Source organism: Micromys minutus (assembly GCF_963924665.1).
Source record: "Micromys minutus genome assembly, chromosome: 23".
Taxonomy (NCBI): Eukaryota; Metazoa; Chordata; class Mammalia; order Rodentia; family Muridae; genus Micromys; species Micromys minutus.
In genome coordinates, this window is record NC_137958.1 from 31,560,661 (window position 1) to 31,587,299 (window position 26,639).

Sequence of the window (26,639 nt, forward strand, 5' to 3'; positions counted from 1 at the left end):
TATCAGAAAAAACAAAAACAAAAACAAAAACAAAGTCCACACTGGTTTCCTGCTCTGTTCAGTAAGTGAGTTTCATGAAATCAATCCTAAGGCACTGTCCGGACGCACAGTTGTCTGTCAGATCTTTTTCTCGGTCACTCTGGTCCCTTTCTTTCAATGACTGTTTCTGTAATGCTAATTTTTACATGTCTTAATTCAAACTATGGCGTTTAAGCCATTTTGGTGCTAAAAAGTTGTGTGTGTGTGTTCAAGTCTCTCTCTCTCTCTCTCTCTCTCTCTCTCTCTGTCTGTCTCTGTCTGTCTGTCTGTCTGTCTGTCTGTCTGTCTCTCTCTCTCTCTCTCTCTCTCTCTCTCTGTGTGTGTGTGTGTGTGTGTGTGTTTATTATATCACAAAGACATTGTTCCCATGATTCTGTGACTTCAGCCAATGCACCGGAAATTGCATGTCGCTATAGTTTGCACCAAACTTTAGATCCACCCTCTCCGAAAGAGAAGAAAGACTCTAGCTTATAAAATGCTTAGAAACAATTTCAAACGACTGGACAGATGGCTCAGTGGTTAAGAACACTTCCTACATGTGAAGAAGACATGGGTTCAGCCCCCAGACCCCATGCTAGCATGCTTGCTCTCAGTCACATGGAATTCCAGCTCACGGCAGGGTGTGCATACATACACAGACAAGTGAACATACAAACGTTTACATTTAAAATCCTCACAAAGTTTAGTCTCCTGCATGGTATGCAGTTTTAATATGTATATTCTTTCTTTTTAATTAAAAATGATATTTATTATTTTCGTGTATGTGCGGCTATGCATGGAACTCACTGGATCATTGGTGAAAGTTGGTTCCTACTTTCCACCGTATGGGTCCCAGATATCAGACGCAGTCAGGTTTCTGTGGCAAGACCCTTTACCGACTTCCAACCTTTAAATTAAAAAAAAAAAAAACCCGCAAAATCTTATATTTTTAATAGTGTTTGGCATTTTAATAATATACATCCTTTTGTTATAGACATCACTTCCAAATGCACCTGGGAATGAAAAGCAGTGTTCAGGGGTGGAAGAGATGGTTAGATCCTCTTCCCCGGTGCATTTGTTAGCAGTGAGGAAGACAGTGGTGTTGATTTAAGGGGTGACTTCCACTAGGGTCAGGACCGACCCTTTATGGCTGGGTGAGAGTCTTGCATGTCAGGCAAAGGTTAAAGAGAACCTGTGAGTCTTACTCAATGAACCTCATGAGAAAATTCATATATATAAAGGAACCATAATGGGGGTTGGGGTTTTAGCTCAGTGGTAGAGCTCATGCCTAGCAAACGCAAAGCCCTGGGTTCGGTCCTCAGCTCTAAAACAACAACAACAACAACGACAATGAAACCATAAACACGTCTAAGTGTATAAATATTCGTCTGCTTCTGTTTTCCTCCGTAGGTGCAAATGTGAACATGAAAACCAACAACCAGGATGAGGAGACACCCCTGCATACAGCGGCCCACTTCGGCCTCTCTGAGCTGGTGGCCTTCTACGTGGAGAACGGGGCCATCGTGGATAGCATGAACGCCCACATGGAGACCCCCCTGGCCATTGCCACCTACTGGGCCCTACGCTTCAAGGAGCAGGAGTACAGCAGGGAACACCACCTCATCTGCCGCATGCTGCTGGACAACAACGCTGAGGTCAACGCTCGGGATGACGACTTCAAGTCCCCGCTGCACAAGGCCGCCTGGAATTGCGACCATGTGCTCATGCACATGATGCTGGAGGCGGGTGCTGAGGCCAACCTCATGGATATCAATGGCTGCGCAGCCATCCAGTACGTGCTGAAGGTCACCTCCGTGCGTCCTGCCGCACAGCCTGAGATCTGCTACCAGCTGCTGCTGAATCACGGGGCTGCGCGCATCTACCCCCCACAGTTCCACAAGGTGAGGCTACATCCCTGCCGTTAGCTCACTAAAGGTGATTCCAACTTGCTCAAGACTTGAGTCTTTGGAGTAGCCATTTCTGACCTCCCTTTGCCCATCCTCCTCTCTGTGTGTTTGAAATCTGAGCAGGACCTGGAAAGTCAGGGTACGAGGGAAAGGCAACTGTTCCTACCCAATGTCTGGTCAAAAGATTACACAACCTGTTTTACAACGAGTTAGGTTATAGTCGGAAAAGAACTGCACATTACAATTTGTCAAAAGTTAATAATCATGTTAGCCGATACATAGGAGCCAATAATGACTTGTAATGAATTCAGCACATTGTTATAAACATTTGAATATGTCCATTTGATTCCTTCAATAATTCTATGAAGGACTCATTGTGCCTGTTTTCCAACAGAGGAAGCTGAGGTATGCAATCATGTCTGAACTCCCGAAGTGGTGGGATTAAAACCTAACCTTAGATAATTTTCTTCAAGGATTTATCCACAAAATATCCTACAGCATGACCTTTTTTTCTGAACAATGCTAATTAACAATTTCTAATAGGCTGGCGGGGAGCAGATGCTAATGATGTTGATATGACCAAGACAAGGTACCTACTCAAGTAACTTCGTCTACTGGGAAGGAAAACACACGCAGAGGTCATTTTAATATGCGCACTACACGACGGAGTGGAGGAATGCAGGAGGCGCTAGCATCAGGTTAACGATGATCATTAATTTGTAGTCAAGATGCATTCAACACTTACAGCAAACCAGAGGATACCGCACTTCTGAAGCTTTAAAGAAGCTAAGAAATTTGAGGAATATTCTTTCTAACTCTAATATGGCCACCCCTCCCATATACATACACACACATATAGGATCCATAGATAATGTACATGTAGAATATACATACATATAAATGTATAAGATACACACACGCGCACACACACACACACACACACACACACACATGGACAACCTGGGTAAAGTTCTAGAGATGGGAGGGCAGTCAGAAGGGCACATGCTCCTATTGGTCCAACATTGAAGAAATTGCGGTAAGAGGACTGTAGGTTTGAGGCTAGCCTGGGTTATAAGGTAAATCCTTGTCTCATACTATTAGAATTACAAAAACCCCAACCAAACTACCAAACAAACAAACAAACGAACAGAAAGGAAAAGTAAAAATGATAGAAACCACTTGGGAGTAGTGAGTTCCAGGAGAGAGACCTCCAGATGACCGGAAGCGAGTTCCGTTAGTTAACTAAGACCTGGTGAGTCAGTCTGCCTGACTCGGGAGGGAATTCTCACTTGCCTCTCAGTACTTGCAACTGAGGATCAATTTTCATCTGCTGTATAGGGAAAGAAGCCGAGTGATTGTGAATGCCAAGTGTCTACTTGGCCACGTATTGCTGTACGGTTTATGAACATATTGCTTTGTTTCTCAGACCTCCCCCTACCTCCAGATTTCTACAGCATTTAAAGTGAGGGTGGGGGTGGCGAGCAAGTCTGGTGAGACAGTGTCCCTGTCTTTCTTTTCCTTGTGCTCTGTGTTTGGGAGGGGCAGGTAAGAGCTTCCAGCACTAGCCCTGTTTGGTGGCTCCTCTAGTCCTTACAATAAAATAAGCCACAACGAACAGTGACAGTGCTACCAATTAGTGTCTTTCAGTTTTTGTTTGCTCCTCTAACTTCCTCTGCTTTTTGTGCTCAGGAGATTTAATGTAGGCTTAGATTCTGGTGCCTGGCTGCCGTCACTGCTGTCTGAGCAAAGTTTGTGAGGTTGGGAAAGTGGAGGGAAAAACTCCAATGCCCTATGCAGATGCTTCGACATCTTGATTTAGAACAACCGCCCCACAGCCCAACTTTCCTAAGAGAAAGTTGTCTTTACGACAGGCGAGTGACTGACTCATTTATCCCGAAGATAAAGTGATTTGTTCTCCCCTCGATGGGGAATTCAGTTTCCTTATTTACAAGGAACAAGGTCAGCGCGGCAGATGCTGTCTTCCCAATGCAAAGTGGATGGGGAGATGGTGCGTTTCACTGAGAGCCAATGTATAAATTACATGAGCGGTGTGGTGTGGGGAAGATGATGGGGTCCACAATTGCTTTCCAGGGTACAAAAGGACGTTTGATTTTTTTTTTCCTGCTGCTAGCATAATTTTGAAGGAAGTGACACCCCAGGGAGCCAAAATCGAGATTTCTTGTAGGTCAAGAAAGACATTTTTTTTTTCTGGGGGAAGGGAAAGATAATGTGAGAATTTGGGGGAGGTAAGTGTGATTTATGCCATTGAATAATGTTGTGTGTGAATTCCATTTCTCAAATAATTCCCCTGATAATAAGTGGGGTTTTGTGTGTGTGTGTGTGTGTGTGTGTGTGTGTGTGTGTGTCAGGGTATGAATGTACTCGTGTATGTGTGTTTGGCAGTGAAGGTAGACTTAATCAATCACTTTCCGCTGGTTTTTTTTTTTTTTGGAACAGGCTCTGTCTCTGATCTTTCAGTTTGCTGCTTAATTAAGGTAACTGGCTAGCAAGCTCCCAGAATGGCATTCCCTTATCTCTGCCTCCCCAGCACTGGGAATAGAATACCAGTCTCTTTTAGAGGGTCTTGGGGATGGAACTGAGGTTTGATGCTTGCCCAGTAAGCACTCAATCCATTGAGTCATCTGCCTAGCCCCTGGAATCTATAATATGTTTGTTTATGCTTTAGGGGTCAGATGATGAGGGGTGGCATTTGATCTACTCCCCCATGATCACTGTTTTAGAAATCAATTTCATCCCTGTCTAGTCTTTCTTCTGTGATGGAAGAAAAAGGCACTATAGAAACAGAGTGTAAGTCCTCTAGGTTCCCCTGCTTCTCAGATCATCACAGGCTAAGCAGAGGCAGTGACTTCTCTTTTGATGCTCACAGTAGCCCTCTGTCAACTATTAGTCTAGGTTCCTGGCAATCAGTGTATTGTGATGCTTTAGAGTTTGTTGTCATCTGTCTGTCTGTCAGTCTGTCAGTCTGTCCATCTGTATATCTATCTACCCATCCATCCATCCATCCATCCACCCACCCACCCACCCACCCACCCACCCATCCATCCATCCATCCATCCATCCATCTATCTATCTATCTATCTATCTATCTATCTATCTATCTACCTACCTACTATCTATCTATCTATCTATCTATCTATCTATCTATCTATCTATCAATCTATCTATTACCTGGTTTAAATACTTACTGAGACCTGAGAAAATGAGTCCAATTGTATTAGTCCTAGAAGCCTGAAGTGCTGATAATGACAGGAGGCTATCAGGTTAAAAGGGAGCCTTTTGTGGTTTGAGAATCAAGACTTGTGTCAGAAGAAAACTTAGTAGTTAGAGTGTGTAGTGGTTTGAATAGAAATGGCCCCATAGACAATTGTGTTTGAATGCTTGGCCTATAGGGAGTGGTGCTATTAGGAGCTGTGGCCTTGGAGTAGGTATGGCCTAGTTGAAGGAAGTGTACCACTGTTGGGGAGGGATTTGAGGTCTCATATGCTCAAGTTGGGCCTAGCAAGGCAGTCTCCTTCTGCTACCTGTAGATCAAGATGTAGAACTCTCAGCTCCTTCCCTAGAACATCTGTCTGCCTGCTGCCATGCTTCTTACTATGATGAAAATTGACTAATCTTCTAAGACTATAAGCCAGCTCTAATGAAATATTTCCTTCACAAACATTGATGAGGTCATGGTGTCTCTTCACAGCAATAGACACTCTAACTAATCAGCGAAAGCAAATGCCAGCAGTGGAGGTGTTAGTCCTGCCGGGTATGAAGATGGCAGAAGGTCAGAATTTAGTCAAAATACTTGGCAAAATATTTTGCCCGTATGAAAATTAGAAATATTGCTTTGTTATACACAGGAGGATGGTGGGTGCAAACATCAGACGTGTGATGTCTGGTTTATAAACCATAAACATCTACACTCCTGTATGTGTGACAGTATTTGTACCTTTTCTAAAGAGAAGCCGGGGATAGGATTACCAGATACAATGCTAGGGGCTAACTCATGCATTTCAGATTGATAACAAGTAAATTTTAGCTTAAACCCCCTCCAAGCAGGATTTAGGGCATATATGAAAGTCGTCTATACAAAATTTGTCCTTAATCATGACACCACATCATGAAGACTGCAGGCTCCAGTAAGTCAGCAATATTTGTAAGAAAAGAACAACACACACGCAAAATATCATCTGCCTCCATTTTTTTTCAGCTTTCATAAGGAGGAGGATGAGGAAGACCCAGAAATAAATAAGAAGAGTTGTTATGTAGGTACCTCCCACTTCAGTATAACTGGTTTACCTCCCACGAAAAGACTATCTAGTTTAAGACTTAGTATAGACTTATCTGCTCAGTGTTGGGACATAACTTCCTGATCTGACAGCCATAACCCTAGCTAAAAGTTATATTTTTTGAGGGTTCAGAATCTCTGACTTGCAGGCCTGTGTGGTCGCACATGCCTGGGAGCAGTCAGGAAGCAAAGGCAGGCGAATTGCTGAGAGTTTGAGGCCAGCCTGGTCTACAGAGCAAGACTGTTCCAGGATAGTCAGGGCTACATAGAGGAACCAATGTCTTGGAACACAAACGAACAAAAAAATCTCTGACTTTTTGGAAGTCCCAGTAGCACAAGCTAAGTGACTCCAGCCAATTGCTTACCTATGGGCCAGTGGTTCAGGGTTGCCCTTTGCTTTTATAGATCTAGCAGAACAGCTTTAAGATGTAACGATAATATTGCCATAAATGAATCCTATTATTAAATACACATTGAAGCCATGCTCGTTGGCATCCAGCCGAGGAACAGACTAGTTCTTATCCTTCCTTGATTTGAACTTATTTTATTCATTTCATATGTGGTTGCGTAGATTTGTGTTAAGGTGATACATGATTGAACAGTGGAGAGGTAGGTGGAGAAAAGGAAAATTGAAGAAGAATAGAGATTGGAAGAAAAAAAAAAAACAAACCACAAGATGGAGCCGAGAAAGCTGACCTGGATCCTGGTGGCTGTAATTGGCAATAGATAGATGAAAATATTTGAAGGAATTTTATAGGTCTTTTATCTCTTACGGAATGGCAGTTTATATCTCTGTCTATTTTATGTAATCTTATGGTATGGAGGTTTGGTGGATTGGGATTCTAATATATAAACTTGAAGGAAAAGCAACCGTGCCTTGGAGTACTGTTTGTGATGGGCGGTGGAGGAAAGAAAACGCTGGGGCGGTACCCACCACCTCGGACGAAAGCAGCAGGAGAGCAGGAGAGGTGGAGCGAACGGCCTGGGAAGGGAATCTTGTAGAGAGTGTAGCTCTATGCCCACGGCTCTGTACCAGAGCAGCCTTCATAGAGTGAGACGGCAGGGAGTGAAAAAGAGATAAGCCTTCCATTTCAATATTTACGGTAACCGGTGGCGCCTTCTTAAGTAAGAATAACTGAAAGCAGTTTTGGGTCAAATCAGCTCACAAGACCTGAGTGCGAAGTCAGAACAACTTTGAGAGCTGATTACGTGCAGGCATCATTATACACAAATTCGTGGAAGCTCACAACAAATAAAGTACACAAATACCAAACCATATACTTAAAATACATTACTTATTAATTATTTTCTCTATATGTCTTCATCATTTTACTCTATGTACATTACTGTCATATTATCATTGTGTGTCAATTATCTGTGTGTGACGGAGGGGAAAATACTGTACAATACTAAGGAGGCATTGATTTATTTTCTCATTGGCATCTAGACTTAGAAAAAGGTTTTCACAATACAGCCAGAGCTTGATCACTAGTTGAGAAAATGCCTTACAGCTGGATCTCATGGAGGCATTTTCTCAACTGAGGCTTCTTTCTCTCTGATAACTCCAACTTGGGTCAAGCTGACACAAAACCAGCCAGTACAGGCAGTGTAACCATACCCAGCAGATGGGATTCTCCTTAAAAGTAGAGTTCTCCAGGCAGGATGATAGGTGTTGAATTCTTTCTACATGTGTGGTCTCCATGTGGTCCCTTCCTGCACCTTAAAGTTCAGGGTCTTGGTGACCCCAAAGTATACTGAATAGGGAGAGTCCAGATGTGTGAAGCCACACTCACAACCTTGGTTAGGAATTCTTAATATCTGTGAGAACTGTGAACCCTGTGCCCCCACCGAGTGACAAAATTCTGTTTCCTCTGCAGGTGATCCAAGCTTGCCACTCTTGTCCCAAAGCGATTGAAGTTGTGGTCAATGCCTATGAGCACATCAGATGGAACATAAAGTGGAGAAGGGCCATTCCTGATGATGACTTGGAGGTAAATAATTCACTCACTGTGGGCTTCACTAGCAAGTGCTGCCAGACCTCTGGATAGGCACTCAGCATTCCCGTTTAAAACACTGGTTTTGAGAATGCTTTCGAAGCTCTTTTTTTTCCCCAAGTATAATGAAGAGAAGGATTATAAAATGCAAGTACGAGAGTGTAAAAGTCTATGCATGCATGTCTGTCAAATGTGTGATTTTTAGGGAGTCCCGGGGAATTTCTCTGAGAGATGTTTGAGTAAATATAGAAAACTGGCAGTTTTATCTTCCTTCAATTTAAATGAGTTAAGGGAAAGTATCCGGGACTGCTCACTCAGCAATTTTTTTTTTTTCCAGGGCAGCATAGAGTTCAATGTGGTTAGTTTGTTTACATTCAACTATATCTAGGTGCGTATGACTAAGCAGGAAACACTATTTCAGAGTATGAAGTGAGCCACACGGAAAACACTTAGAGCCATGTCCTCACTTGTGGACTTAGAGACTTTGGTTCATCTGTAAACAAGTCCTTCCCACAGAGCATCCTGTTCTTGATTCCTGAAGTCATGGCTGTGTCTATTGTATGAGAGTTGCCAGATACAAAGTTCCCTGGGCTTAGAGGTCAATGGCTTACGTGTATCATCTCGTTTTGCTAACTGCTGGCTCTTTTACTTTATAAAGTCACTTGCTTGCCAGACATTGCCAGTAGATATTGCCAGGTATATAAAGAGCATGCTGTAATACTGGGTTGAATTGACATCGCCGTTTTGGTGTGAGCTGACCCAGACAGCTCAGTCATGGTAGTTTATATAACACCCTGGATTGTCAATGTGTTTATCTGCTTTTCTTCCCAGTCTTATAATCTACTCCCTGACCTCCCCGTTTTCATTTTGAGCTCAGTTTTGTTCACTGTCGGAAACTCTAGAAATCTGTTTCTAGAGAAGTATTTCTAAGTGTAAAGCAGGGATAAATGCATCAGTGTGAATCTCTATCTGTGGAAACTGTAGAACCTTCCTCAAATTAACCTGTCCCATCTTGCTTTCTAGAAACACTGGGATTTTTACCACTCTCTCTTCAAGGTCTGCTGCAACACTCCCAGGACCCTCATGCACCTGTCAAGATGTGCCATTCGAAAAGCGCTACACAACAGATGCCACAAAGCCATTCCCATGCTGTCCCTCCCACCGTCACTGAAGAAGTACTTGCTTTTGGAGCCGGAGGGAATCATTTATTAAGTCTTTAGGAGACAGCAGTTCCCAATCCTAGATTGCTAAGTGGACTCACTGGGTAGATGCAGTTTGCATGGATAAAATGGTACTTGGTTCAGTTATCACACTTTAGGGATTTCAAAACACTTTACAAACACCAAGCCATTAATCCCAGAGTAGCCTGCTGAGGGAAAATAAGCCAGTGAAGTTAAAGAACTTTCAGGAACAATGGGCTGCATTTGGAAGGTGGACACTCTTACACAACAGTCATAACTCATACAGAGACGACTTTTCTTAGGTACCCGATGTAGTCTGTAAAACTTTCACATGTGATTTCATCTGAAAAGGGACCCACATTTTCTCGCAACGAATCTCATTCACTATGTTATCAGTAATAAGTTTACATGGCTGTTTAGTTTGCAAAGTAGCAGGTTTTGTGAGCGACCTCTTAAGCTTAGTGTCTCCCGCCAATGACAAGTGAGGGGACATTACTATTATAGAAGTGCCTCCTCCCCAAACTAAGGTCATCCACTCCTTTTGGTGACAAATGCACAGGAGTGCAGTGGGAACAATATCTTTGAGACTAGCTAGCTGTAAGAAGGAGAGAGCAGTTGACTTAACAGCTTAGGAATAGACATTTCAACATATACTCACTGAGCCAAACACTGGAGGCCACAGATGGGTCAGACAGGACTCCTGTCCTCCAGGGTCGCATGTTTAACAGGGGATCCAAACATACATGCAGGTGACTGCCTTATGAATCGATGGGGCAGGAGTACAGGTGCAAACTCATATTTACCGCTTAACTTTCTGAAGTGTGCTCTGACTTGAAGCACGTGATTTTTTTTTTTTAAACCATGAAGACAAATTGTGGAGAACTATGTAGAGAAAGAGACCTGCTACTGTCAGAGGAAACATCGTTGAGTTTCTCCAGACTATCTAGATAGTGTTTTGTTGTGTGTGGTTTTCTATTTAGTACCTCCACAGACTCTGAGGAAAAAAATATTCTACACTCCGGCTCCCATGTAGATGAGAAAGAGGTTTAGGGAAGTGGGCAAAAGCAGTTGTGAAAGAGAAAGACTTAGTTGATTTTCTTGGTGTTTTCATGGAAAAGGTTGATAGTTTAGAGCATTGTAGCTGATTGATTAGGAACTTGCTGTTTACCAGTGACTCCCTTCAGATGATTAAAAAAAAAAAAACCCTTTGCTAAGCATAGAAGGAAGTATGCTATAAGACTTATTTAGTGTTTGCTAGTAGAATCACACTGGTATGTCTCCTGGAGAACTTAGTTTGGTTGTCACTGATCACTGTTGGATTAGTTTATTGCCTCTGGGCACAGACTTGGTAGTAGTTAAAGTAGCAAGTAGTGAAGTGTAGACACTGTGCCTGCTGCCTTGGGCAGACTCCTTTCATTTCTCTGTACTGCTGGTTCTTGTTTCCTGTCGGATGCTCTCCTGTTGTGGTAACTAGAGATGTTGTCAGATATCCCAATAGTTCCCCATGTAGCCGTGTCTGTAAATTGAGACCCTCTCACTCCCAGTGTTGTGTAAGTGGCCATGTTCATGTTTTTTGAGGCAATTTAACTCAACTTATTTCAGGAAAAAAAAACAAATTACTCTGTATTAGAACAAAATCTCTATCATGGGACAGAATGCTGAGTTTGTACAGATTACACACAGAAAGTAGTTTGCTTGACTGAGTGTTATTTAGAACATATCTCAGAATATACAAAGGGTTGGGGCTTCTCTCCACCATCAGGAACATTCTGGCAGAAAGGTCTGTGCTAGACTGATTTATCACAGGTAAAGTGGGCCTGAGAACAAGCGAACAAGTTGTTCCTCATGTAGGGAATTAGGGATGTTTGTCATAGCGTTGCAATGTTTGCCTTAGTCTAGCGTAGAATATGTAGCCACTTGTTTTGAATTGCTTGCACATGGATTTAACGTGATTATTTCTGTACCTTGACCTTTAATAAAGCTTCAATAAAGATTATAAATAAAGCTCTGTGTTTCCTTTCATCATTGTGAGTTATATGTCAACAAGACTTGTCTTCCTCATACAATATTGACTCTCAACAGGGACATAGATTTCCCCACCCAGAAAAAGGAACTTGTTTCACTGATTTTCTCAACATTTAGGAAGAGGGACAGAATGAAGAATTGTGTCCATCCACAAATACTATTTTCCAAAGAAAGTGAAGGGGGCGTGGCTGGAACAAAACAAAATGGAGGCCGTTGCCACTTTAGTAAGTGTACTTTAATTATAAGTAGAAAATTGAACTGAAAGTTTCTGGTCCACTTCTTACCATCTCTGGCACTCTGGGTTTTCATTTTCCTCTATTCTCATTATTTACTTGGCCTTGGACAAAGCAGCAGAGGAAATTGTACCCTCACAGTGCCATTGTATTTTCTGGGAGAACTCTCTGTAAATAGCCATCTAAAATTCCAAAAAAAAAAAAAAAAAAAAAAAACCCAAAAAAAAACCAGTCCTCTTCAGAATGTTCCATGAGAGGTGGTGGCTTTAGTAAGGGAAAGGGCCCCTACCTACCCTTCTGGTCTTCTCTGCATCTACAAAAGCCGGTGTTCTACGTTTACCACCCAAAATTACATCTCCACTTGTCCTTCCATTTGGAGCCTGGTAGGTTCTGATAATAACACAGTAGTCAGGAGAAGATGGGAGAGATTAAAAAAAAAAGCAGCAAACCATTTGCAGTGAGTTATCAGCCTGGCAAAAGATGGTAGGTAATACCTTCAGTCTTGGTTACTCATGTGACAAACCCACGAAGTTCTAAGTTCATACATTAAAAACAAACTTTTAGAGAAGAATGTAACTATTCCCTAATTCTGTTCAAAATGAAAGCATCACAGATAGTACTCAAAGTTTCTATGGCTCTTCCAGTAAGATGCTAAGCAGATACATTAGAGACCAGGCTCTGGCAATTGCATTGTTTATATCCTGGTTTCCACCCTCATCTTACCACAAATGGTATATCTGGTCCTTCCCTTAATTTCTATCTCTTTAACTTGGGACTAAGGGCATTACTTCCTTCATAAAACCTTGATAGGATTATTCTGAGGGTTAAGTCAGTGCACAGCATGGTGCACATCAGGTACTTTCTTACTGTCACCATCTTTGATACGATTATAATCCCTGTGATCTAGAGATAGGTTTCTACCAGTGGGGTAATGTAACATTTGAGTAAAGCTATTACTGTAGCAGATGCATAGGAGATTCCTTTTCACTTGGGAAGCAAGGTAGGTGGATTCTGACTGTGTGTCAGGCTCTACAGGGATGGGGAATCAATAAGTACAAGGTAGATCAGGTCTGGGACTTCTTGAACTCTTCTGAGGTGAAGGATATGAAAGGAAAAACATTGCTGGGGAATATTAGCAAACAGGCAAGAGAATGACTTATTGAAATATTGCTCTTTTGTAAGTAAGTTTTCTTAGGAGGCATGGTTCCTTTTACTATCTAATCAGCCATAGGGTCCCTTTTACCACTCGGACAGAGAGAGAGAGAGAGAGAGAGAATTATCCCCCTGCTTCTGTCTTCAGTGGGGAAGAACTAAAAGGACCAGAACTAGGAGTGTGGATCAGTAGGAGATTTCCTCAATGCCATACTCTATTCATCAGAGAGTAGGAACAGTGAGGGCCAAGGAAATCCACCTATTTATTCTTTGTCTTGGAAGAATGCATTTAGCACCTCTACACATGTAGTGGGTGGGTTAAAGGCGGGAAGAAGAAGTGTGCTTCACCAGAGTAAGTCCCACTTTCAGTAGGCCAGTGTTTTCCTCTATTTGCGTTTACTCAGAAGACAAGAATGAAAGGACACCATGTCTGTTTTAATTAGAAACTGCCTAATATTATCTAATTGAGCTTTTTTTTGGTCACACAGTGATTGATTGGGTTGACTTTTGAAGGCTATATTTCAGTGACTTATTCAAGTGCGTAGTCACACCTACCATGGATGAAATGAAACCCACAACACAGGCTAATCCACCTTCCCCATCCCCACCCCACCTTCCTATTTAAACAACACAAAGTGGATGAGGTGTATTAAAATTTGATCTTTACTAATTGGTTTTCTCAAATAGAGGTATCCCTCAATAATGTTGAGTATCCACTATGCAAATATATGCTAATTGAGACCAGGAAATAAAATACAGTTGCACTTTGTATTTTCAAAATTAAAGATGACCCTGGAGTAGGTAGATTTTTGTGTTTGTCAAGTAAGGAGGAACTAACAAATCAGAGCTCTTACTGTAGGGTGTGTAAGGCATTCTCAGAGACAGAAGACTGGAAGCCAATTAGAGGCCCAGATACTATATACTCAGAGACATAAAAGAAGACCCCTTCCTTTTTCCAGGTTTGGAGAAAGCTGAAAGTCAGTATGAGCTAATGGAAAAATTCTAATGGAAACTGTAAGCCACCTGTTGGAGGAAGGGAAACGCATAACCTGAGCTTCCCTTCTGAACCTGTTCCCTCTGTCTCCTGCTCAGAATCGTGGCATGGCGACTTCCATTCAAGTCTCAGTTGGAATCCCTGCTCTTTGGGTCCAGTCAATGGGGAGAACAGTGGGAGGGGAGATCATCTTGTCTTGTATCTTTCTTGCTGAGCTGCTTGCTTGGGACTAGGTTCTTTGACATGACCATGTCTCCTGTAGGACCCCTCTTTTTTATGTTTCTGCTCTTCCTGGGTTATTGGAACTGCTTGCTCCCCTTGTTCGTTCAGACCTAGGAAAAGTCAAAATTTCCACTGAACTGCCTTTGCCCCTGGTCAGGGCATTTTCAACATGGATCTTACAGATGTGATGGGGGAGAGATGACCATTTCCTATAAAAGGGTGGGAGAAAGAGAGAAATTGCCATGATCACATGGTAAGAATGCCTTGGGTCATGGTGAAATGTCATATAGTTACCATTTTCTCCACATCCCTCAATTCTTCACACTAATAAACAAATGATAAATATAGAGGGTTGAAAAAGTATAGAACCATGATACCAACTAGTGCTTTCCTTTACCTATAAAATATTCCAGTCTTATAGACTGGTTTATTCTTGAATGGGAAACGAACTACATTTTAAATCATTCTTGCCTTTTCGGATATTGAAACATAAGTCGTTTTGGAAGGAGGCAGTGTTAACTCCACAAGACGGTATAGGACAGCCACACTAATTCTCTATATGCGTTCAGTAAACTTCCTGCCTGGAGTGCCGATTCTTCTTTTTCTTTCTTCTTTCTCCCCCTTTCTTTTTTATTTCCTTTCTTTTTCTTTCCTTTTCTTTCTTTCTTTCTTTTTGCAGTGGAAGGACTTGAACACAAGTCCTTCCACAGCCAGAACAGCACTGTTTTGTGCAGTGTCAAACCCAGCCCTCATTAAAAAAATAAAACAAAACAAAAGCCAAAACTTTTGATAGTCAAGATTAAACACTTTTCACACAAGACCCTTTGGGAAATGAAAAGAAACAACACTTGTCAAGAAAACAAAATGGCAGCCAACAGAATAAGAAAAGATTTTTACCAACTTCACATCAGATAGAGGCCTAATATCTAAGGTATAGAAATAACTCAAAAAGCTAGACACCAGAGAATCAAATAACCCTATTAAAAATGGGGTACAGAGCTAAACAAAACGTTCTCAGTTTAGGAATATCGAATGGCTGAGAAATATCTGAGGAAGTGCTCAACATCCTTAGCCACCAGGGAAATGCAAATCAAAACAACCCTGAGATTCCACCTCACACCAGTCAGATTGGCCAAGATTCAAAACTCAGATGACAACAGATGCTGGCGAGGTTGCAGAGAAAGAGGAACCCTTCTCCACTGTTGGTGGGGTTGCAAACTAATACAACCACTCTGGAAATCAGTCTGGCGATACCTCAGAAAATTGGACATAATACTACCTGAAGACCCAGCTATTCCACTTCTGGGCATATACCCCAGAGACACCTTAGTACACAACAAAGATATATGCACCACAATGTTCATAGCAGCTCTATTTATAATAGCCAGAAGCTGGAAAGAACCCAGATGTCCTTCAGAAGATGAATGGATACAAAAATTGTGGTACATTTACACAATGGAATACTACTCAGCCACCAGAAACAATGACTTGACCAAATTCTTAAGAAAATGGCTGCATCTAGAGAATATCATTCTGAGTGAGATAACCCAGTCACAAAAGAACAGACTTAATATGCAGTCACTGAAAATGGGATGCTAACCCCAGAGGCTCGCACTGCCCCAGAAACAACTCACAGACTGTATGAAGTCCAAGAAATAAAGAAAACAAAACAAAACAAAAAAAAAATCTTTATACATCAAGAAAACTTTGACTATTTCCATGTTACATTTTGTTTTACATGTACTTTATGCTCATTGTAACTATTAAGTTTTCCATGCATACTATCAAACCTTTAAAAATATCAAGTACTGACTAAAAATATATTCATACAGTTTTATGTAAAAATTATTTTAAAATCTGAAAAAAAGTACTGACAAAAATGTATTGTATAATTTTATGCAAAAATGCTTAAAATCTGTACATTTATCTTTGTTTTGTAAAATAAAGTTGTTAAAAAATAAAATAAGAGAAAAAAAAAGAAAAGAAACAACACACATCATCTGAAACTCATGGATGTCATTAGTGACAGGAAGAGTCAATAGTTAGAAGGTGTCCCACAGTCTGGGACACCTATACTATAGTGCTGGGTGGCACGATAAAGCTTGTAAGGTTGAGACACAACTTTAGTCCAGTTTATTGCCCTTTCATTGATACAACTTCCCACACTATTGAGTCACACTCCAAAAGTGCAACAGTCAGAACAACCTGCTAATGACTCTTGGCTTTTAGTGGTGTGGTCAGAAGGGGGCGCTGTGGGAGAAGTTTCTCCTGCCTACTGCTGAGCTATGTGGAAGTAGGCAGCACTCCTGAAATGAAGCCACGGCTGTGGTTAGTTTTTCTAGATACAGCCCACAAATGAACAATTCCATTCATAGTTCTGTTCATTTAGTTTTTTGTCTTTCTTCTCCCTCTCTTTTTCCCTCTCTTCCTTTCCCTTCACCTTCCTCCTTCCTTTCCCTTCCCCTTCCTCTGTCTCCTTCCTTCCCTCCTCTCTCCCTCCTTTTCTCTTCCCTTCCCTTCCTCCTTTCCTCTTTTCCTTCTCTTTCCTTCCCCTTTCTCACTCCTTTCCTCCTTCTTTCCTTCCCATCTCTTTCCTTTGTTTCCTTTTGTCCCTCCCTTTCTCCCTTCCTTCCCTCCCTCCCGCTCTCCCTCTCTCCCCTCCCTTCCTCCCTTCTCTTCTCTTCTCTTCTCTTCTCTTCTCTTCTCTTCTCTTCTCTTCTCTTCTCTTCTCTCTCCTCCTTCTGTTCCCTTCTTTTCCTTTCGTCCCACATTTCCATCGTCGATTTCCTCTCTCCCTTCCTTACTTTCTTCCTTCTTTTCCTTTTTCCTTTCTTTTTGTTTACTTCCCAGGCTGTGCTTTTTGCCTCCCCTGGGGTAGAATTTCATCATAGTCATCTAAAAGGCATGTTTGGATCTTATTAACATTCGACTGGTATATTCTATAAATTATGAGATGCATTTAGTTTAAATGCATAAATTTAGTTTAAATTCTTAAGCCTTGGACAAAGTGGGAAAATTACCACTTTCCTTTTAATTTTTCTTTCTTTGATTCCAATTTGAAAGCCACAAGTATGGGGAAAGTTCTCTTTCTAGCAACAGATTGTAGGCAAAGTGCTAAGGCAAGCTAGAAACAAACACACAAAACAAAACAAAACAAACCCACCAGAGAATTAAGAAGAAAGGTTATCCCACCTTCAGACTTCTGCCTGATCCTTACAATGTCAGGAAAGAGAACCACATATCTGATTTGGGTTATACTAGCTCACATGTTGATGTTCAGAGTCAGGCACATTCACTGCCAGGCTCTAAATGCTATAAAGAGATGCTTTCTTCGGGAAGCACAAACTTCCCCGTGACATCAAAACAGAAGGCCACTGTCTAGCTCAGATGCAGTTTATACCTTTGACCATTAGGAACAGTTAAGAGTATTTGTGTTTACTGTAGATGATGGGACAGTGTGTGTGTGGCGGGGGGGGGGGGTTGCAAAACAGTTCCTTTCTCTTCTTCCTCCCCGTTCTCCTCATTCTTTTCTTTCTTCACCATCTCCTCTCCCTTCTCATTCTCCTCAATCTCATCCCTTTCCCCCCCTCCTTCCGTCTGCCCCAGGGCCCCAAGCATGGCAGAAAAACAATCTACCACAAACACAGCATTACACCACCAGCCCAACTTTTCACAAATTACAATCTTTTATTTTATACTTGATTTCTTCTGCTAATTTTGTATGAGCAAATGAGCTCCGAAGGGGCCCTCTCTCAACATGCTGACATTTGAACCAGTTTTCAGCCTTTTTTCATCATGTTTTCTTCATTGAAACAGAGGTCTAATTCACTCAACATGTGCTTCCTCATAACTTCCCTGTTTTACCTGAATATTATGTGGAGCTTAAGCCCAGGAAGTTCTGGGCTACCCAGAGCATAGCAAGCATTGTACATACCACTGCTTGGCAGTGTTGACCATTCTTGCCTATTGCCTGCAGAAGCCTCTTCATTTCTGTGTCTAGACCTTCTCTCCTAATTGAAATAGAGTCATCATCTCTGGGCCCTAGGCCGATTGTTCTTTGAGGCTCATGGTCAGTATTACAAACCTGGAAGGGCTCAGAAGGGGAATGAGAGCCATCAGTAAAGGGTTTTTGGGTTTCTTTGAATCAGAAGAAGCATGTAAGAATTTGTTAGAGAATTTGTCTTGAAGCTAAGTAAGAAATAAAAAAGAATCCTTTAATGTTTTTTTAAATGAAGCTCAGCAACCCAGATTATAATTTTTGAAGATCAAATATTCTCAGACATACAACTTAAATTGTGTACGTGCCCAGGAAAGGCTTGTTTGTTTGCTTTTGTTTTGTACTTAAATTTATATGTACCTATAAGAGACAAAAGCTTTAGAAGGTAAAAAGCACAGGAATTCTTAACACATGGTTCTCATCTTTTGTGAGTGATGTATGTAGAGATAGCACATATCTCTTCATGTATCAACCACAAGGTGTTTATGTTGTATGTCCAGAACCAAGAGTGAAGTGTCATATAATATGACAGAGGTGAGAACTACTCAAAACACTCTACATTTGCTGTTTGCTTTATTTCGAATTGTTGTTGTTTCTTGTTTAGAAAACATTTCCTGTAGTAAACTTGTCATCACCTTCACATTCAGCAACCTGTTCCCATATGGGGTTGTGGACCACCATTTAAGAAGCTAGGGCTTGCGTTAGATTGAAGGAGAAATGTCCCCCAATAGGCTCATGTGTTTGGATGCTTGGTCCTTTGCCTGGTTTTGGGATCTTTATGTGTGGATGTCTTGCTGAGGAAGTATATTGCTGGAGGTAGGTTTTATGGGTTTATAGCCTTACCTCACTTCCTGTTCACTCTTTCTAGCTCAATACCTCCCTGTCTCTCACTTCCTTCATTTCTTCCTCCCTTTTTCTTTTCCTCCCTCTTTCTCCTGTTCTTATGGGTAAATAAAGATGTGATCAAATCAGTCGTCTTCCTATGCCTATTGCTATGCCAAGCCTTTCTACTGTGATGGACCATATCCCCCTCAAATAAACCTATCTTTGATTTAAATGTTTTCATCATGGTATTTTATCATTGCAGCAGAAAATGACTAATACCAGGCTGTGTCATGTAGGCTTGTATTAGTACATGCCGTGATGCTCACACAACTATTATAACCACTAGAACTTATCTCCTTCGTTAAGCAACAGCCTACTGGATGTTTCTCTATGAAACCTTGACTTAATACAATAGAAAAATATGCTCTAGGTATTCTTACTTAAGTATTATTGTGGACCTGTGTTGCAGTAAATATTAAATGAGTGGGGGTACTATTTTAGGGCAGCACGCCATGCTACCCCCTGCTGGTCCCAGAGATGGCCACCCTTCTGCAACTCTTTGTCTTGGACTCTGCTCTCATTCCTTGCAACCGCCCCTTGTGGTTATTGTCACAATTCCCATTAGCCCAACAAAATCGAAACTCTAGAAGCTTGTAACTCATCAATCAGATTTATATCAGTAAATTCTCACTCCACAAAACATCCACACAATAAACTCAGAGCCAGTTGATATGATACAATCTGTTCACCTAGAGAAGACAAATCACCCCATAATAATCCATTCCTATTAAGATATAGTTACTTGTGGCTATCCAAGGCCACATGAAGAGGGACAATCTTCTTCCTCCTCCATATTGGCTTATCCCTCTTTTTTCTCTTTGCTGCCTTTCCAAAACTCTGTTCCTGCCTATCATTTTCACTGCCCAATCACAGGCCTTGCCTTGGCTTGTGCCTGCCCTCATCTGCATAACAACCACAGCATGTTTTAACTTTTCCCGAATAAAGAGTGTTTAGTAAGCTGACTTGCTGTTTTTTGTATGTACACGATTCAGAGACGACCACTTGGTATTAGAGAACCAACCACAGAGCTCCCCTTTGAGGAAGACTAATTCACCCTTTCTCAGGAGTCATTAATTGCTTTAGCTCTTCTTCTAGGCGTGGGGTTCCATGAGATCTTTCTTATCCAGAATGACATGTCAATTGCCATTATCATTGATTATGTCCAGTTTAGGCAGCTGTATTGCTGAAGCCTCATGGGTGTTGTTTTCCCCGTTATTTCTAGAAGAGACATCTCCCAAAATTCCTCACATTTCCTCAGCACCCTGTCTATTCCCATCCTCTCAAGTTTCCTAAGTGTGGGGTGTATAGCTTGTGTGGTGGATGTAGCAGGTGGATTAGTCTTCCTCAGGGAGGAGCTCCGGGATGAGTTCCCCAGTACCAACTGGGGCTGTGTATCTCACTCAGCACTTGCTCCAGCATCTTGCCAAGTTGTGGCTTTCTGTGATGGTCTTTCTCTGCTGCAAAGAAGAGCTGCTTTGATGAGGAGCGAGACCTACACTTCCATGTGAATATAAGGCTGAGTACTTAGAACACAGTTAGGGTCACGTTGGCATAGGAAAGCAGCAGTAAAAAGTTCTTGTCGAAGATTCGTGACCTCACTAGCCATGGGTGTTTGGCGGTGCCTATAGTATCAGGAGTTACTTCCCTTCTGTTGAGAAGGCCTTATGCCCCATGGACAGCTGTTGGTTACCTCCAGGATGTAAGTAAGTAGCACTATTGTACCTTTAGGGTTATCTTGCTCTGTTTATTGTGTGTGTGTGTGTGTGTGTGTTTCATAAGTGTCAAGTCTAGGTAAGACTATTGATTGGCTTCCGCTCTCTACACTTTTCACCATTATGAAGGTTAATCCTCAGGTACGATGTGCTCAGGTCAGTTCCAGGCTAATTCTTGGGACTTGTATGTTCCATATACACAGTGTCTTTCTCAGCAGCGGGGGACTCACTTTCAACTTCCCTAAGAAAATGTAAAAAAAAAAAAAAAAAAAAAAAATTTCCCAACTGCCACCCATTTTCCTTCCACCAACAGCATGTGAGCTGTCATCAGTGAACATACTTGTCTGTAGTTAGGGACGTTAGTCTTTCCATCTTTAATCATGCTGAGCGTGAAGTGGCTGTCTCTGGAGTTTTAACTTAGGTTTCACTCAGAGCTAATGGCGTCAAATAGATTTGATTTGCTAGGATGGTTCATTGTGCTGTCAGCCTTCCTGGATTGAGAGACACCTAGGAAATTGGCAAGACAAACTTCTGCATATGTCTGTAAAATCCTGTCTAGAGGTGACTGCTGCATAAGGCACCGGATAGGGAGAAGGCCCTTCGTGCATGAGAACGGCACTATCCAGCAGGCTGGGGCCTCACTGGAATAAAATGGAGAGAGTAGTTCATTCTCACACAGATGCTAGGCCTTTCTTAGGTGGAATATTATTTGTTGCTGCCATTGCTAGGGGCAGTGGCCTTGATACCACGTATTGCAACTGAAAAAATGGCGGATCGTTTGTCATCACTGATTATCGGAAAATGATGAGTGTGCCTTCACAAAGATCTCCGCTGAGCCCTGCTGGCAGAGTCACCGTGAAACGGTTAGTAGATACTGTGTGCCCTTACTTCCCACTTGGGGAAACGAGAACTTTATCAGGATCATTGACTCATGCCGCCAAATGTGCTGATCGTGTCTGGAATCCTCACGTCCTCTGCGTTGGGTTTTGTGCTTTTATTTATTAGTAGCTCGATGAACCAAACACCGGATCATCATTAATTCTGTCACTTCATCCTGATGGCTATCAATACAGCAAATTTAATGATGCTGACTGAACATACGGTTTGATTTATTCTCTCTCCAACCATATGAAAATGCTACAGTTTTCACTGTCGAGGTGATACACTGCAGCACAGAGAAGCCTTACCATTGGCCAGTGTCACAGAGCTAATCAGAGGTATGAACAGGTTATAAGCTCGGCCACAAATAATGTCTGTCTGTGTTCTGTGTTGTTACACATATACATGCTCATGTACACACACACACACACACACACACACACACAAACACACACACACACACACACACACACACACACCCAAACAAATACATCTCTCATGTCATAATTAACTGTGATCCTTTTAAATTTGAGAGGTTTGTGGATCAGGATGAAGAATTCCAGTAGAGCTATGACACTTAGGAGAAAATTACATGGCAGAAGAGGGCTTGGCAGAGAGATGGCAGTCAGTGTGCACAGCGTAAGACCTTGAAAGAAAAAGATCCACTAGATACCTTGGCGGCCATGTACTGGGAGATGGAGAAACACAATTAGCTTTGAGAAAGAAAGTTCTGTTGGTGAAGCCACTCCTCACCGGACATCTTGTTTATAAGAACTGGTATTTGGGGAAGAAATCTGGTCTCTGGTGGTCTCTAAGATACTCTACAATACTTTGGCTGCTGTTGGTGGTCAGAATCCCATGTGAAGCGAGGTTATTTACCACTTTTCTATTCACTGAAAGCAAGCCCTATGATGCCCAGCAGGGACCTCTCATGCTGGTTGATTAACGCCTCTTCTACTGGGATTTCACCTTTCAGATAAGGGAGAGCAAGACTGAGTGTTACCCACATGCTGGCATTGGCTGGCTGGTGTTAATCTGTATTATTTTAGCTCCCACAGGGTGAGTAATGTCTCCAGCCAGAGGAGCTCTGGAGAGGGGGTAGAGGATGGGGGTGGGGGGACGGGTGTTAGTGGAAGCAGGTGCAAGACCTAAAAGCTACCTCAGTGTCAGCAAAGGAGGTTAGCTGAGACCACATCTATACTTACCCTTCAAAAGTGAGGATTTTTGAACCTCGATTTACTGGAACCGTTAGGCTTCCTTATAATTTATTTCGGCCCTAATTGTATGAGTATCACGACCGTACCAACAATGGTCTTTGGACTTGGTGCCGGGTGGAACTTGCGGGTGAAGTCTGATGCTGGAGACCTCCTGACGATGTTTTTAAATCCTTTAGGCACTCAGCAGGGAACATGTCGTTCTGTCTGGGAGGTAGCCAGAAACTTATGAGAGAGTTAGATCAATGCCAAGAACAAACAGCCAGGCTGTTTTTTTTTTTTTTTTTTTTTTTTTTTTTTTTGCTCAGACAGGGACATTGTGTGGTGCTGGGCTGCCGTACCCCTCTTTTCTCCTCTGCCTCCCACACTGCGTACATTGATTGCTCTTCTGCCCTTCTCAACCCTTGGCTGGTTTTAAAATTATTTCTAGAGGCCAGTATCCCTCCGAACAAGTCGCAATCTTGGGATCCAGACATATGTCAACAGGTTCTTGCTTCTTTCATTTAGTTTGCGTTTTGGAAACTCAGATCCGAAAGCTTTAGGGTGGAGCCAGGAGAGCTCAGCTGTCAATCACCCCCCCCCCCCCACGCCACAGTTTGACAATAGAGTCTGAACAGGCAAGTTCTCATTCCCTCTTTGTTCCCCGCTATGGCAAGGAAGGTCATGGACACTTGGAATTCAGCTAGTAACACCCAAGTTGGAGAAAACTTGCCTTTTGACTCTAGAGCCTTTCCCGAGCCTTCTGCTTGCCCAGTGTGTCGCCTTGATGCAACTGCAAACCCAAATCTACCCGTGGTGACCCCTTTATAAGAGTTCAGTAAGAACCAGCACTATTTCCTCTTTCTTTTAAAAGAAATACTTGCAAAGCGAGCCTTTCAGACATTCCTTATGTTTATATAAGGCATAGCTTCGTGTTTCAAAGATGTTAAACTGACTTTCTAAGGCTCAGTCCCCTTTAGTTTTGAAACTTCCATTGACCAAGAAACATCTACATGGTGTCAACCACCAAATGTTTAAAATTCATCTCAGTCACATCCACCCTTCTATTCATCTATTCAACAATCTCTCCTTCCATCTGTCTATCCATCTGCCCATCCATCCATCCATCCATCCATCCATCCATCCATCCATCCATCTACCCACCCATAGTATCAGGCATATTCTATGTGTTTAGTTTCTAAGTATGATAATTTCTTTTTATATGGAAGAGGAATCATGTAAAAAAAAATCAATGTCAATTATAAGATGAAAATCTCGTGTGTGTGTGTGTGTGTGTGTGTGTGTGTGTGTGTGTAACTTATCAAATAACTAAAAACGGAAAAGCTTAGGAGAGAATGATTTTGGTGGATGTAAAAGATTCTGCAGTAGGAAAAAAATGCACTGTGCAAAATATAAAAAGCCAAGCCTAGGCAGGATACACCCACTCTGGGTTTGGGACTGATAGCTTTCACATGTGTGGGAATGGAGCCATCACATGGCTAGATTCCAATGTGGGGAGGCAGGAAGATAAACATGGTATCGAACTGACAGGTGTAACTGGGTGGAGACTGTGATCATCTGCATGAGTGTGAGGTTTCGACTGACCATTCAAAGGCAATGAATTCAAATCCCAGCTTGGCATTCCTAAGCATGACCTTGAGCTATTCATTTCCACAGTTCAGTTATCTAATAAATATTTATGGTCCCTGTCACAGACCAAACATGATGTGAGGTCACAGAATTCCCCAGTCCTCCTTGTCTGTACACATTCCTCTAGTTCAGTGGAATAGAGGAATAACTCTCTCTATGCCGTAGTTAATGCCATCTGTAAAGCGATGTGATAATATGGACGGGTAAATGAGAAAATACCCACAAAACATTTGAGTCTTCTCTGTGAGCAGTGTTGTTTTGGAGGCCACATATAAGTGTGAAGGATTGTGAAAGTTGTCTTGCTGTGCCTGGTTTATTTCATTTGGTAAATGTTCTACCCCTATTCTTTATCACAAATACCACAATTTCTTCTACATTTTTATTACATTAAACTATATATATGTGTGTGTGTGTGTGTGTGTGTGTGTGTGTGTGTGTGTGTGTGTGTATGTATGTGTGGGTGCCCATGTGACACAATATGTGTGTGTGTGTGTGTGTGAAAGTCAGAGGACAATGTGTGGGAGTTGGTTCCCTCAAACTATCATGTGAGTCTCAGGGATTAAACTCAGATTGTCAAGTTGTGTCAACTTTTACTTGCCTAGCCATCTTGCCAGCCCCCAATTTCTTTCTTTCTTTCTTTTAAAGGCTGAATAGTTCATTGTGCATGGAGATTTTTTCTATTGCTTAAGACGGGGCAACTTAGTTCCGAATTTAGTGAAACATAAACACCGTAGAGGCCAGAACAACAACTGGGCTTTCTTAAGAGGCAACTCCATCCTGCTACAAGCTGTTGCTTGCTGACCATTATCTTCAAGGAGCTGCTGAAGTGCAAGTCCCAGCTACAGAACAAGTGGTGTGTCTTTTTCTTCAATGAGTCAGTGACAAGTTCCAAGAGGAAGGTTGGTAGAGATTAGATTTGTGTGTAAGGCGTTGAGCCTGGAATCTAATTTTTCGGTTGCGTGGCACTTATGCAATGGATTGGCCAAACTGTTTTTTGTTTTTCCTCCACTGAAGCAGTGGAAAACATATTCAAGAAGAAAACGGGGTAGAGAAAATGAACAGCTGGAGAAGGCACCTTATTCCTCCTGGCTGTCACTCAAATGATACAATAGTCATCTGTAGGGCAAGAGAGTGCCGCGGAGGGCACCAAACTTTAACTACAAAGTCAGAAGGACAACGTCACTGACAGTCACCGAGAGAAGAGCTCCAGCAGCAAAAACCTGCTGTCTGGAATATATCGGAATGGGAACCATGGGGATTGACCTCCTATGGTGGGCGGCCACACAGTGAAGGGGCATGATCAGGCGTCACCCAGTAGGTGCAACCCTTGGAAGCCAACCTGCCTACCAGCCACTGGTAAGCAAAGCACCCCATTCCTTTAGTGTAGCTTCTGTCTGTGACCTCCACAGAAAGAGAAGCAGGAGACAAAGGGATGAGTGGGGGTGGGAGGTGGGAGGGCAGAGAAACTTCCCAATATTGCCACTGGACCCAGAGTGGGTGGTAGACGTGCATACTGGTCTACAAACTAAAGCTGGTGGCTCTGAGATTATACCTTTACAATCCCAAAGGCCAGGAAACTGGGACCTGCTAGAGGTGCCATAGAATCTTGGGAAGCAGAGATCTATGGTGTCTGTTGGCAAGAATTTCAGGCAAATAAAAACCAAACAGGTTTGAACCCCGTGGAGGGCACAGAATTCAATAAACTGCAAAAGGCTGGAGAGAGTTTGACAAACACTCAGACTCCATAGCAGTGAATATTATCCCTAGACACCAAACTACTGAATAAATACTTTGACAATATACATATATATATTTTTTACTGAAGGGAAAATATTTTATTTGTTGTTTGGATTTAGGGGAAACCATAATATGCTCTGTCTCTAAGTTTTCATTTCACCTCAGGAAGGAAGATGTTTTTCTCTGGTGTCCACAATATTCTCTTGTTGACCTGGATATTTGCTCTTTGGCATTTTGTGGACCTCCTGGATTTTTAATAAAGGGGCCCACAGAGGTCACCTAATGCTGCTCTTACCTGGTTTAAAAAAAAAAAAGAGCTAAAGGGCTTGAGAAAGGGTTGAGAAGTGTCTGTGGTGGGGGCAGGGCAGGAGGGGGAGTTGCAGGGGGAAAGAGGAAGGCAACTATGGTCAGAATGCAAAGTAAATTGATTAAGTAATTTAAAAAGGAAACAATTTAAAATAAAAAGAACTATCATTAAGAAAGAAAAGAACAAGTTATTAAAAACAGAAGGTGTTGTTCAACAGTACAGACAGACAGATCAGTTTCTGCAGACTTATGACACCCCA

General features: G+C 42.1%; 1 protein-coding gene across 1 annotated transcript in view; it reads left to right on the top strand.

Annotated features, from left to right (window-relative positions):
• ASB4 (ankyrin repeat and SOCS box containing 4) overlaps positions 1-11,358 on the top strand; it is a 37,820-nt gene extending 26,462 nt beyond the window's left edge. Inside the window, exons 3-5 of the mRNA XM_080936061.1 lie at positions 1,429-1,919; positions 8,097-8,210; positions 9,237-11,358. Coding sequence (XP_080792187.1) covers positions 1,429-1,919; positions 8,097-8,210; positions 9,237-9,425 — 794 coding nt within the window. The 3' untranslated portion in view covers positions 9,426-11,358. The remainder of the gene's footprint in view (positions 1-1,428; positions 1,920-8,096; positions 8,211-9,236) is intronic.
• The last annotated feature ends 15,281 nt before the right edge of the window (positions 11,359-26,639 follow it).